At 43.7% G+C, this 14,023-nt stretch overlaps 1 protein-coding gene across 1 annotated transcript in view; it reads left to right on the top strand.

Annotated features, from left to right (window-relative positions):
* C7 (complement C7) overlaps window positions 1-8,237 on the top strand; it is a 103,330-nt gene extending 95,093 nt beyond the window's left edge. The window contains exons 15-18 of the mRNA XM_056545875.1: window positions 479-670; window positions 1,922-2,015; window positions 5,122-5,306; window positions 7,909-8,237. Of these exons, the coding sequence (XP_056401850.1) occupies window positions 479-670; window positions 1,922-2,015; window positions 5,122-5,306; window positions 7,909-8,075 (638 nt within the window). The 3' untranslated portion in view covers window positions 8,076-8,237. The remainder of the gene's footprint in view (window positions 1-478; window positions 671-1,921; window positions 2,016-5,121; window positions 5,307-7,908) is intronic.
* Window positions 8,238-14,023: the final 5,786 nt, after the last annotated feature.

Raw genomic sequence — 14,023 nt, forward strand, 5'->3', positions numbered from 1 at the left:
TTTTGTGAGAGCCTTTACCAGTGATTCCAGACCTTCTGTCGTTGCCCTTGACTACGAACCTTTGCCGCCTGCCCTGACCTTCTGCTACGTCTGACCTCGCCTCTGTCAAGTCCTCCTGTACCACGCCACTCTCAGCAGTCAGTGAGGTTGAGCCGCTACCAGTGGACACGACCTGGTTGCTACCGCCGCAGCAAGACCATCCCGCTTTGCGGCGGGCTCTGGTGAAAACCAGCAGCAACTTAGAACCGGTCCACCGACACGGTCCACGCCAATCCCTCTCTGACACAGAGGATCCACCACCAGTGTCCTCGCTGTTTACCAGTCCGGATCCTGACATCACTATTAACTTGCAATTTGCTCTATGTTGTGTGCAGACTCATATACTTATTATATTATTTCACTTATGTGGCATTGACATAATCCATAGGAATGAGGTTTATTCCGACACATTGTAAATGCTGCATGTATATCTTCTCAGGAATACTCTGCTCCTCTCCTGATCTTCCCAGTAATATTAAAGCGGCTCCGAAGAAATCTTCTTATGAAATTGGGGACAAATTAAAGCTGTCTTGTCCTCCTGCTCTGGATTTGGATGGTTCAGATGTTATTCAGTGCACTTCTAGCCTAACTTGGAATCCTCCTGCAAAAAGCATTCAGTGTGTAAAGAAGGGTGAGTACTGATAAGGCGAGGCCGGAGGAGTATTTCACTTCACATCAGAACAATAATCACAGTATATGTCTGAAGTATTCTGCATGTATGTATATCTCTTACCTATGGGACTATGTAAACATAAATAGGAGATAAGAAGGTTGTTAGTGGAAACAACTGCAGGACTATACATAAAGGTGCATCTTAGTGGTGAGAGCTGCTGCAGGACAGTACACAAAGGTGCAGCAGGAGAGAAGCCTCTTAGAGGTAAGAACTGCTGCAGAACATTACACAGCAGGAGAGAAGCAGCTCAGTCATGAAAGCTGCTGCAGGTTTTAATATAAATAAGCAACGCAGTGGTGAGAGCTGCTGCAGGACATTACAGAAAGGTTCATCAAGGGAACAGCAACTTGGTGGTGAGAGCTGCTGCAGGACATTACAGAAAGGTACATCAAGGGAACAGAAACTTGGTGGTGAGAGCTGCTGCAGGACAATACAGAAAGGTACATCAAGGGAAAAGCAACTTAGTGGTGAGAGCTGCTGCAGGACATTACAGAAAGCTGCAGTAGGAGGGAAGCCTCAGTTGTAAGTATTGCTGAAGGACATTACACAGAGGGACAGCAAGAGAAGAACAACTTGGTGGTGAGAGCTGCTGCAGGACATTACAGAAAGGTACATCAAGGGAAAAGCATCTTAGTGGTGAGAGCTGCTGCAGGACATTACAGAAAGGTTCATCAAGGGAACAGCAACTTGGTGGTGAGAGCTGCTGCAGGACATTACAGAAAGGTACATCAAGGGAAAAGCAACTTGGTGGTGAGAGCTGCTGCAGGACATTACAGAAAGCTGCAGTAGGAGGGAAGCCTCAGTTGTAAGTACTGCTGAAGAAATTACATAGAGGGACAGCAAGAGAAAAACAACTTGGTGGTGAGAGCTGCTGCAGGACATTACAGAAATGTACATCAAGGGAAAAGCATCTTAGTGGTGAGAGCTGCTGCAGGACATTATATAAACATTACAAACATTACATAAATTACTTTTATATAAAAATAATAATCCTTCCAGTACTAATCAGCTGCTGTATGCTCCAGATGAGGTTGTGTATAGGAAAGTATATGATTGTACCGACAGCAGGCAGGTCCTTGATATTGGTAGCTCAAGATGGGACTGTTGTGCGGTTGATGTCTCTAATGTTTCTCTAATAGAGTGAATTGTAATTCACCTTCTCCAGTATAGGATTTACAGTGTAATATATGTATTTCTCTCATATCGCAGAACCTGCCGTCACTTCAAAAGTTGACTCCAACTGCAAAGCATGGGAAAAAATCCAGGATTCCAAGTGCACCTGCAAAATGCCGTATGAGTGCGGGTAAGACAAGCGGTGGCTCATATACTACACGCATCTTGTCTTAAAGGAGAAAATTAACTTACCCCCTATTCACAGGATAGGGGATAAGTAGCTGATCGCGGGGGGTTCCGACTGCTGGGACCCTCATGATCTTCTGGACCGGACCCCAGCACTTAGTGAGGTGCGCTCCCTTCATTTCTATGGGAGGGTCGATGATGCCCGAGTGCTGTACTCAGGTCTTTTCGGCGCTCCCATTGAAATGAATGGAGCGCATGGCATTTGCAGCATGCGCTCCTCACTGAGCGCCGGGTCCTGTCCTGGAGATCACGGGGGTCCCAGCAGTCAGACCCCCCCACGAACAGCTGCTTATCCCCTATGCTGTGGATAGTGGATAAGTACATTTTTGCCGGAGATCTTTAAAGGGGTACTCCGGTGGAAAACTTTTTTTTTTTTAAATAAAATCAACTGGTGCCAGAAAGATTTGTAAATTACTTCTATTTAAAATCTTAATCCTTCCAGTAGTAATCAGGTACTGTATGGTCCACAGGAAGTTCTTTTCTTTTTGAATATTTTTTCTGTCTGACCACAGTGCTCTCTGCTGACACCTCTGTCCATGTCAGGAACTGTCCAGAGTAAGAGCAAATACCCATAGAAAACCTCTCCTGCTCTGGACAGTTAATGACATGGACAGAGGGGTCAGCAGAGAGCACTGTGGTCAGACAGAAAATAAATTAAAAAAGAAAAGAACTTCCTGCGGAGCATACAGCAGCTGATAAGTACTGGAAGGATTACGATTTTTAAATAAAAGTAATTTACAAATCTGTTTAACTTTCTGGCACCAGTTGATTAAAAAAAAAAAAAAAAAAAAAAAAGCACCCATTTAACTTTCAGCCCCTAGCATACCTGGACAACCGGAGTTGTAGTTTTGCAACAGCTGGAGGCACCATGGTTGGGAAGCACTTCTGAAAGTGCTGGGCATAAGCTCAGGGTCTGAGGACTTGACTGTCAGGATTAACCACAAGGTCGGGATAACAGGAGTATATACAGAAAAGCCACAATAAATATATATTACTCAGTCCTGTTCTTTATTTAGTTACATTATGGATTTTTTATTCGGTAAACAAGGGAAAGCATCCAGTTATTTAACATATGCAAGGAATGGAAGATGGAGCATCAGACGCTGAACATCCGCCAGACTTCAGGCGCTGCACAGCTCAATATGTTTTTATCTGAGAGAGAACAGCGTGAATATTAATCTGCTGAAATGAATTGGCTGCTAAATAATATGTGAGATTCAGCCTAATGGATGTGGTTACAATTGTATATAGCCTAGAAAATGCTCTGTGAGTTAAATACATCAGAAGCAGCGGCAAAAATCTCTCTACTAGTTTGCTACAATGTATCAGTCTGGAGTCCAGGCTGTTTAGCTCACAGAGCATTGTCTAGACTGGATACAAGTGTCTCAACTTCTCAGCTGAGAGCAGGACTAGTTATGTACAATGTATCAGTCTGGAGTCCAGGATGTTTAGCTCACAGAGCATTGTCTAGACTGGATATAATTGTCTCCACTTCTCAGCTGAGAGCAGGACTAGCTATATACAATGTATCAGTCTGGAGTCCAGGATGTTTAGCTCACAGAGCATTGTCTAGACTGGATACAATTGTCTCCACTTCTCAGCTGAGAGCAGGACTAGCTATGTACAATGTATCAGTCTGGAGTCCAGGATGTTTAGCTCACAGAGCATTGTCTAGACTGGATATAATTGTCTCCACTTCTCAGCTGAGAGCAGGACTAGCTATGTACAATGTATCAGTCTGGAGTCCAGGATGTTTAGCTCACAGAGCATTGTCTAGACTGGATACAATTGTCTCCACTTCTCAGCTGAGAGCAGGACTAGCTATGTACAATGTATCAGTCTGGGGTCCAGGATGTTTAGCTCACAGAGCATTGTCTAGACTGGATACAATTGTCTCCACTTCTCAGCTGAGGGCAGGACTAGCTATGTACATTGTATCAGTCTGAAGTCCAGGATGTTTAGCTCACAGAGCATTGTCTAGACTGGATACAATTGTCTCCACTTTTCAGCTGAGGGCAGGACTAGCTATGTACTATGTATCAGTCTGGAGCCCAGGCTGTTTAGCTCACAGAGCATTGTCTAGACTGGATACAGTTGTCTCCACTTCTCAGCTGAGAGCAGGACTAACTATGTACAATGTATCAGTCTGGAGTCCAGGATGTTTAGCTCACAGAGCATTGTCTAGACTGGATACAATTGTCTCCACTTCTCAGCTGAAAGCACGACTAGCTATGTACAATGTATCAGTCTGGAGTCCAGGCTGTTTAGCTCACAGAGCATTGTCTAGACTGGATACAATTGTCTCCACTTCTCAGCTGAGAGCAGGACTAGCTATGTACAATGTATCAGTCTGGAGTCCAGGCTGTTTAGCTCACAGAGCATTGTCTAGACTGGATACAATTGTCTCCACTTCTCAGCTGAAAGCACGACTAGCTATGTATAAGTTTACTGCCTAAGTGTAACCAATACTGGTGTTCTTATTCATTGACAGCAAATATAGCCTTTAAATGATGAAGAATCGAGAATTGTCCCTGGATCCTCCTGTGATGTTCACCTCTCCACTCCCCACCAGTGATCTATAAGTGATGTCACTGTCGGCTATCACATTATGGGCTCATTCACACTTCTGTATTTTGGTTCTTTATTGATAAATGTATTGATAAAATAATTAATTCTAACAATGCATTCAATATTGTTTATTCATATTTACGTTTTTTAAGCCTTTTTATGCTGTTGGCGATTTTTTTCTTCAATATGCTGAATGTTGAAATTAATCAGTATTGGTACTGTCCAGCCTGCAGAAGTATTGGGTTTAATTGAACAATTAATGTTTCTATTTTTTTTTCATCCATATTTAAAAAAAAAATGGAAGCAGTTTCGAACAAAAAAATGTACAAATTGTAACAAAAAAATGTATCTGTAATACACATCTTCATATGGAAGTGCGAATGTTTCGTCACAGCCATAGCTTTGATTTCCATAGTAAATATAGGCCATAGATTTTCACTTTAAGTAGGATAATAATATTATATCTTGTATTGGCTTTTTAGCTCTTCGCTGGACATATGCGCCATTGATGGGAGATCAGGCAAAAATGTGGCACTCACAGTTTGTAAAATGCATGCCCTGCAATGTCTGGGTAGGAAATACACCCTGACTAAGGATGCCGACTGCAAATTCCCCCAAAATGCTAAACGGTCGTGTGATTCATGCCACTTGTGGGAAACCTGCTCAGGTACAGTATCTCCATCATCTTCATGGGAGACTAGTTTTTTATTGGAAATATCTCAAGTTGGCTCGAGACCCCCGAGAGTAGTCCTGCACAACATGCGGCCCGCTTAAGTAATTTTTTGCAGCCCGTGACTGCAGTCCACCACCATCATGGTATATATGGATGACGTCATTGTGGGCAGCCATGCAGTGAGGGCTGGGAAAGCAACCACACATGCACCTGCTGCGGCTGTCACCGTCCCTGCCCCATCCAACCCTCAGGAGCTTTGTATGTGCAGCTCTACGAGGATGGCAGCCACCGTCTGTCAGACCTCCTGATATTGCCTGCCTCATCCGCTCATCCAATAATGCTGATATGGGCACTGCAGGGAGTTTAGCTTACGATCAGTGGGTACCAAATATGTGGGTACAGTTGTTTGTCTACAGATTTCTAATGGCAGCCCTGTATCACTGTCCATAACAACATAGCTGTGCCCACATAATCACAGTGAACATACTATTGTGCAGGGACAGGTTTCTTAAAGCAGGAACACAATACTTGACTGGCGCTGAAATCATAAAGGAGACCTGGTAGCTGATTGTGGCCTACACAGCAGTTCAGTCAGTGAGTGCCCCCATACAGCAGTTCAGTCAGTGAGGTCTGCCATACAGCAGTGCAGTCAGTGAGTGCCACCATACAGCAGTGCGCCAGTGAGTGCTGCCATACAGCAGTTCAGTCAGTGAGTGCCCCCATACAGCAGTTCAGTCAGTGAGGTCTGCCATACAGCAGTGCAGTCAGTGAGTGCCACCATACAGCAGTGCGCCAGTGAGTGCTGCCATACAGCAGTGCAGTCATTGAGTGCCGCCATACAGCAGTGCGCCAGTGAGTGCTGCCATACAGCAGTTCAGTCAGTGAGTGCCCCCATACAGCAGTTCAGTCAGTGAGGTCTGCCATACAGCAGTGCAGTCAGTGAGTGCCACCATACAGCAGTGCGCCAGTGAGTGCTGCCATACAGCAGTGCAGTCAGTGAGTGCCACCACACAGCAGTGCGCCAGTGAGTGCTGCCATACAGCAGTGCACCAGTGAGTGCCGCCATACAGCAGTGCAGTCAGTGAGTGCCGCCATACAGCAGTGCATCAGTGAGGTCTGCCATACAGCAGTTCAGTCAGTGAGTGCCGCCATACAGCAGTTCAGTCAGTGAGTGCCGCCATACAGCAGTTCAGTCAGTGAGTGCCGCCATACAGCAGTTCAGTCAGTGAGTGTTGGCATACAGCAGTGTAGTCAGTGAGTGTCGCCATATAGCAGTTCAGTCAGTGAGTGCCGCCATATAACAGTGCAGTCAGTGAGTTCCGGCATACAGCAGTGCGTCAGTGAGTGCTGCCATACAGCAGTGCAGTCATTGAGTGCCGCCATACAGCAGTGCATCAGTGAGTTCTGCTGTACAGCAGTTCAGTCAGTGAGTTCCGCCATACAGCAGTTCAGTCAGTGAGTGCCGCCATACAGCAGTTCAGTCAGTGAGTGCCGCCATACAGCAGTTCAGTCAGTGAGTGCCGCCATACAGCAGTTCAGTCAGTGAGTGCCGCCATACAGCAGTTCAGTCAGTGAGTGCCGCCATACAGCAGTTCAGTCGGTGAGTGCCGCCATACAGCAGTTCAGTCAGTGAGTGCCACCATATAGCAGTGCGTCAGTGAGTGCTACCATACAGCAGTGCATCAGTGAGTGCTGCCATACAGTAGTGCAGACATTGAGTGCCACTATAAAAGCAGTGAAGTCTGTGAGTGTTGGCATACAGCTGTGCAGTCAGTAAATTCAGTGAATGCTGCCATATAACAGTGCAGTCAGTAAATTCAGTGAATGCTGCAATATAACAGTGCAGTCAGTTAATTCAGTGAAGGCTGCCATATAACATTGCAGTCAGTAAATTCAGTGAATGCTGCAATATAACAATGCAGTCAGTAAATTCAGTGAAGGCTGCCATATAACAGTGCAGTCAGTAAATTCAGTGAAGGCTGCCATATAACATTGCAGTCAGTAAATTCAGTGAATGCTGACATATGACAGTACAGTCAGTAAATTCAGTGAATGCTGCCATATAACAGTGCAGTCAGTAAATTGAGTGAATGCTGCCATATAACAGTGCAGTCAGTAAATTCAGTGAATGCTGCCATATAACAGTGCAGTCAGTAAATTGAGTGAATGCTGCCATATAACAGTGCAGTCAGTAAATTCTGTGAATGCTGCCATATAACAGTGCAGTCAGTAAATTCAGTGAATGCTGCCATATAACAGTGCAGTCAGTGTCATCACACTGCAGAATACTCAGCAGAATACTTTGCTAAAACCTATGTGTAGCCCCAAGAAGCTGCGGCCAATTTGAATTATGTCCCTCACCTAGTACTAGGTTGTACAGGCCTGACCTAGGTTTTCCAGCAATGCTTCCTAAAATATTTTCTATGGACAGTTGAGATAAAGGTAGAACTTTTCAGCACAGTGCTCATGTTTCATTGTCTCGCTTGTGGTGTTACTATTATATCAGTGTCTTCCTATGGTCGCTCCTTAGTCATCTATCTGTAGGTTGCCCCAGATGTCAGCTGTAATCGCCTCCTTCTTCTTCCTCCTTGTCTAGGTGATACATGTGTCTGCAGAGAAGCCCAGACTTGTGAAGCTGACGGCATCAGCATTTGTGTCCTAGTGAATGGCAAGAAGCAAACCCTAAGTGAATGTGACACCGGAATCCTCAAATGCCAAGGGGAGGAGGTGACGATTGTCAGCACAAGTCCCTGTGATGTCTAGAAGGATCAGACTATTTCTCCAGTTGACTCTTATCCAGCTATAGAAGGTGTCAGCCCCCTGTCAGCTGCTCCATGCTGGAAAATGTCAGGACATTATCATTCTGTGCCTCTGCTCTCTACGTCTTTTATACAAGCTAGAAAAAAAATAAAAATAATTTTTGTACAATGGTTTTGTTTTCGCATCATAATTCCACTTTCCACATTATGAAGTCTAGTCCATGGTACGCCAATATGGATCAGTTATTGGCGTGCTGCAGACTATTCTTCTTTTCTCATGTATTGCATATCCTCCTACATGGCACCCACAATCCAAGATCAGGTGTGCAGGACCAATGTGTGCTTCTAAATTTCCACATTATGTCCCAACATAATATATACTTCAATACACTTTGCATAATTCGATTCTAGTACAAGTGAATGTAGGAAACTTACCGTATATACTCGAGTATAAGCCGAGGCCCCTAATTTCACCCCAAAAACCCAGGAAAAGTTATTGACTCGACTATAAGCCTAGGGTGGGAAATACATCACAGGGACGTTGCTCATGAACGTCCCTGTGCATCGTCGTCAAGGCAACGTCACTATTCCGGGGCCGAAGCGCGGAGAAGAGGCCCCCCGGTGAAGTAGGACAGCCCGGAACGACTATCCCTCCCCACCGGACGGTCCTGCAGCACAGATGGCCTAGACCAGCTCACCCTAACGTCCCGCCGAGGGGAAGTGAGTACAAAACTAAAGGGGGGGGGGGTCTGGATCATGACGAAAGCCGCAGTGGTCTTCAACCTGCGGACCTCCAGATGTTTCAAAACTACAACTCCCATGCTGTGAGCTGTAGTTTTGAAACATCTGGAGGTCCACAGGTTGAAGACCACTGGGGGCGGAGAGTTCACTCGAGTATAAGCCGAGGGGGGTGTTTTCAGCTCGAAAAATCATGCTGAAAAACTCGGCTTATACTCGAGTATATACGGTAATTATATCTTATCAGAGAAAAATTCCTCTAACATCACTTGTCAGAATCCTTTCTGGCGCTCCCCCTCCTATACTCACTGTTCACTTTGCAAGAACTGCTTATATCCATTTGGAAACAGATCAGCTCGCTGGAGAATCATGTTACAGCTGCCTATAGAAGTCTATGGAGAGGGGGTGTGAGGAAGGAAGGTTACTGGCTGGAGAGAGACGCACAGACTGCAGCTTGTAGTGAGTATTGCTTCTCACCAGTTTTACATTCACAGCTTACAATGCTTAATACTGATGTGTAATGTCCTCCATGCTGCCGCTGCTTCTGAGGAAATGCAATAAAGGGGAGCAGGATCCCCTTGAATATGTGTGAGCAGTGTATGGGAGACATCATAACAAGGAAAACTTTTTAACAAATGTTGGAAAACTGCACTGAATTCATGAATCACTGTATGTCAATGCCGCCATTCCATGGTCAGTTACCAGTCACTTTCTGGGTCCCTACTTTATAGTTTTAGCTTTTCTGCTTAGGGGCCTGTATTCTGTATTGTTCATATGTTAATGCCCAGAATATGAAGATTTCTCTAGTGTAGTCAGTAGTAAAGAAATCATAGAGTAATAAAGCGATATTCTTTAGCATTGCTCAGTGTCTACAGATGGCAACTATGACTGCGGCTTGTTAGAATTCTGAGCACACGAGTCATTACAGCGTGAGTCAGCACAAGCTGCCCCAGTAATACCGTGTGCTGTAAATCTGCTGGGTTTATACCGTCTCCTTATATAATCCCTATATAATGGATTACTGGAATATCTCTGACCGGCTGCTGGTATTAGGATACCTCAGATATGATAGTGTTGTGAACATCCAGCTTCTTCTGGGCTCCATGATGTTCTGACCTCTAAATGTAGAAAAATTACTCCAGTACTCCATGTGCAAATTGCATATATATATATATATATATATATATATATATATATGTGTGTGTGTGTGTATAGCAGAATATTTAAACATGCCGTGTGCATTCTCTTGTGCCTATGAAAGAAGTTAATTCCCTACACCAGCAGTCTTGATCCCTTTCTTTCTGTAGTGCTTCTAACTTCCTCAGACTTGACCTTTGCTTGTGCTCTGACTATCCCTCCATCTGCTGATTATGTACTACGCCACTATCTAGCTTTGACTCATTGATTGTCCTGACCCTGCTTTTGTCTTGTTATTTTTGTACCTTATTTGCCCATGTGATGCCAACTTGGTTTGTCTGACTTATCTGGAACACTCTGACGCTCCTGCGTATAGACCAGCATAGGGAACGTCACCCAGTTGGGGACCACTGTTTGTGTTGGATCTAGGTAATTTAAGCTTGCATCAGAGATACACTGTTTCCTACCCCAGATGTGACAGGTCAGTTCCAGGTCCTGCTTTTTTTCTATACACCAACGGGCAGCCTCCTGCTCATTGGTGTTATGTGACTCGCTGCTATGATGAAAGTCATGACATGTCACCAGCTAAGGAGGAGATATAGAAATGGTTTTTGATTAATATGTAAAAGGGATGAACATTAGAATAAAAAATGTCAACAAAAAAGTTTAAAAAAAACTGTGTGTCTGACGCTTTGGACCCTCACTTAGCCTTATAGGCATAAGGCTATCCTTCCTGTAAGATAGAGATAGGTATAAGGCTATCCTTCAAATAAGATTGGGATATTCTAAGGCTATCCTTCATATAAGATAGGGATAGACATAAGGCTGTCCTTCATATAAGATAGAGATAGGCATAAGGCTATACTTTATATATGATAGAGATAGGTATAAGGCTATCCTTCATATAAGATAGGAATATGCATAAGGCTGTCCTTCATATAATATAGGAATAGGCATAAGGCTATCCTTCATATAAGATAAAGATAGGCATAAGGCTATCCTTCATATAAGATAGGGATAGGTATAAGGCTATCCTTCTTATAAGATAGGAATAGGCTTAACCCCTTAAGGACCGGGGGGTTTTCCGTTTTTGCATTTTCGTTTTTTTGCTCCTTGCCTTTAAAAAATCATAACTCTTTCAATTTTGCACCTAAAAATTCATATGATTGCTTATTTTTTGCGCCACCAATTCTACTTTGTAATGACATCAGTCATTTTGCCCAAAAATCTACGGTGAAACAGAAAAAAAAATCATTGTGCGACAAAATTGAAAAAAAAACACTGTTTTGTAAATTTGGGGGCTTCCGTTTCTACATAGTACATTTTTCGGTAAAAATGACACCTTATCTTTATTCTGTAGGTCCATACGGTTAAAATGATCCCCTACTTATATAGGTTTGATTTTGTCGTACTTCTGGAAAAAATCATAACTACATGCAGGAAAATTAATACGTTTAAAATTGTCATCTTCTGACCCCTATAACTTTTTTATTTTTCCGTGTATGGGGCATTATGAGGGCTCATTTTTTGCACCGTGATCTGAAGATTTTTTAACGGGACCATTTTTGCATTGATAGGACTTATTGATCGCTTTTTATTAATTTTTAAATGATATAAAAAGTGACCAAAAATGCACTATTTTGGACTTTGGAATTTTTTTGGAATTTTTTTGCGCGCACGCCATTGACCGAGCGGTTTAATTAATGATATATTTTTATAATTCGGACATTTCCCCACGTGGTGATACCATATATGTATTATTTACTCTGTGTTTTTTTTTATGGGAAAATTCAAACTTTTAATAGGGAAGGGGTTAAATGATCTTTATTCACTTTTTTTTTTTGCAGTGTTATAGCTCCCATAGGGACCTATAACACTGCACACACTGATCTTTATCATTGATCACTGGTTTCTCATAGGAAACCAGTGATCGATGATTCTGCCGCTTGACTGCTCATGCCTGGATCTCAGGCACTGAGCAGTCATTCGGCGATCGGACAGCGAGGAGGCAGGTAGCGGCTCCGTGCGCTATTAGCAGCGGGTCCCGGCTTCACTATGACGCCGGGCCCGCCGTGATATGATGCGGGGTTACCGTGTAACCCCGCGTTATATCACGGGAGCAGGACCAAGGACGTACCGGTACGTCCTTGGTCCTTAAGGGGTTAAGGCTATCCTTCATATAAGATAGGGATAGGTATAAGACTATCCTTCATATAAGACAGAGATAGGCATAAGGCTATCCTTCATACAAGATAGAGATAGGTATAAGGCTATCCTTCATATAAGATAGGGATAGGCATAAGGCTATCCTTCATATAAGTTAGGGATAGGTATAAGACTATCCTTCATATAAGATAGAGATAGGCATAAGGCTATCCTTCATATAAGATAGAGATAGGTATAAGGCTATCCTTCATATAAGATAGGGATAGGCATAAGGCTATCCTTCATATAAGTTAGGGATAGGTATAAGGCTATCCTTCATATAAGATAGGGATAGGCATAAGGCTATCCTTCATATAAGATAGGGATAGGTATAAGGCTATCCTTCATATAAGATAGGGATAGGTATAAGGCTATCCTTCATATAAGATAGGGATAGGTATAAGGCTATCCTTCATATAAGATAGGAATAGGCATAAGGCTATCCTTCATATAAGATAGGGCTAGAGACTATTTATAGTATTCAGGATATTGGGCATACTAGATGGGCAGAATGGTTCTTATCTACCGACATAATGTATGTGAAAGGTTTTGTGAAAACTAATATACAATTTAGATGTTGTGCCTAAAAATCTGTTCTAGGCAGAGTCTGAGACTTACATAAAACATCATAAAAAATTTACATTTAGAATGTGCAGAATTTGTGTCCCAAAATCCTCAAAACTAAGAGAAAAAAAAAATCTCCTTGATCTAAAGTCCAGCAAACATTTGACTATTTCTAATGCTGCTAGGAAGAATATGTAAGTCACTAAATGTGATTATCAGAAAGCACATATACTCTCTCAGTGGTACCAGGGGTGAAACTATGCAGATTGGTCCCTGTGCCCCTGCGACCATTAGAATCACTGTCGCAGAGCGGCACAATGACAGAGCCTGGAGGTGGCATCAGTATGAGGAGACCATATAGTGGCTGAATGACACAGTCTGGAATTGGCGGCAGCATGAGGAGACCATATAGTGGCTGAATGACAAAGTCTGGAGTTGGCGGCAGCATGAGGAGACCATATAGTGGCTGAATCACACAGCCTGGAGGTAGCAACCGCCTGACGAGACCATAGGGCCTCACAATTGAAAAGATTAAAGATATTTTTTACCATTTAAATTGAGTTCCTTGCCCCATGTCTTAGGACGAAATAGTGGGAACAAAAAAATATGGAGGACGGCGCCTCGTGTAATTCCGTGAGCTAAATGTCCCGAATGCCCTGAAATATTGCTCACCTTAAGCGACGCTTGGTTTTATGCATTGAACCCCTGAGTAGCGGGGTGGTGCGGAGAAATCCTCGGCTGCAGCCTGCAGAGAAAACCGGGCACTTTTTGGGAGTCGGTGGAGGTCCAGAAGATTGTAGATTCTACAATCTTCTGCCCCATGTCTTGATATGTGGATATGCCATCTTAGATGCCCTGGAGCCTGGACCCCACTATATAGAATTAACTCCTTAAGGACTCAGGGCGTACCTGTATGTCCTGAGTCCGCTCCCGTTCTATAATACGGGGTCATAGTGGGTCGGGCCCGGCCGGGACCCTTGGCTAATAGCACGCGGCACTGATAGCGGTGCTGCGTGCTATGAACCCTTTAGATGCGACGTTCAAAGTTGAACGCTGCGTCTAAAGTGAAAGTAAAACATTGCCGGTTAGCTGAGGGGGCTGTTTGGGATCACCGCGGCGAAATCGCGGCATCCCGAACAGCTCTAGGACAGCAGGAGGGTCCCTTACCTTGCCTCCTGTTGTCCGATCGCCGAATGACTGCTCAGTGCCTGAGATCCAGGCATGAGCAGTCAAGCGGCAGAATCATTGATCAATGGTTTCCTATGAGAAACCATTGATCAATGTAAAATATCAGTGTGTGCAGTGTTA

Source organism: Hyla sarda, chromosome 1, assembly GCF_029499605.1.
Source record: "Hyla sarda isolate aHylSar1 chromosome 1, aHylSar1.hap1, whole genome shotgun sequence".
Lineage (NCBI taxonomy): Eukaryota > Metazoa > Chordata > Amphibia > Anura > Hylidae > Hyla > Hyla sarda.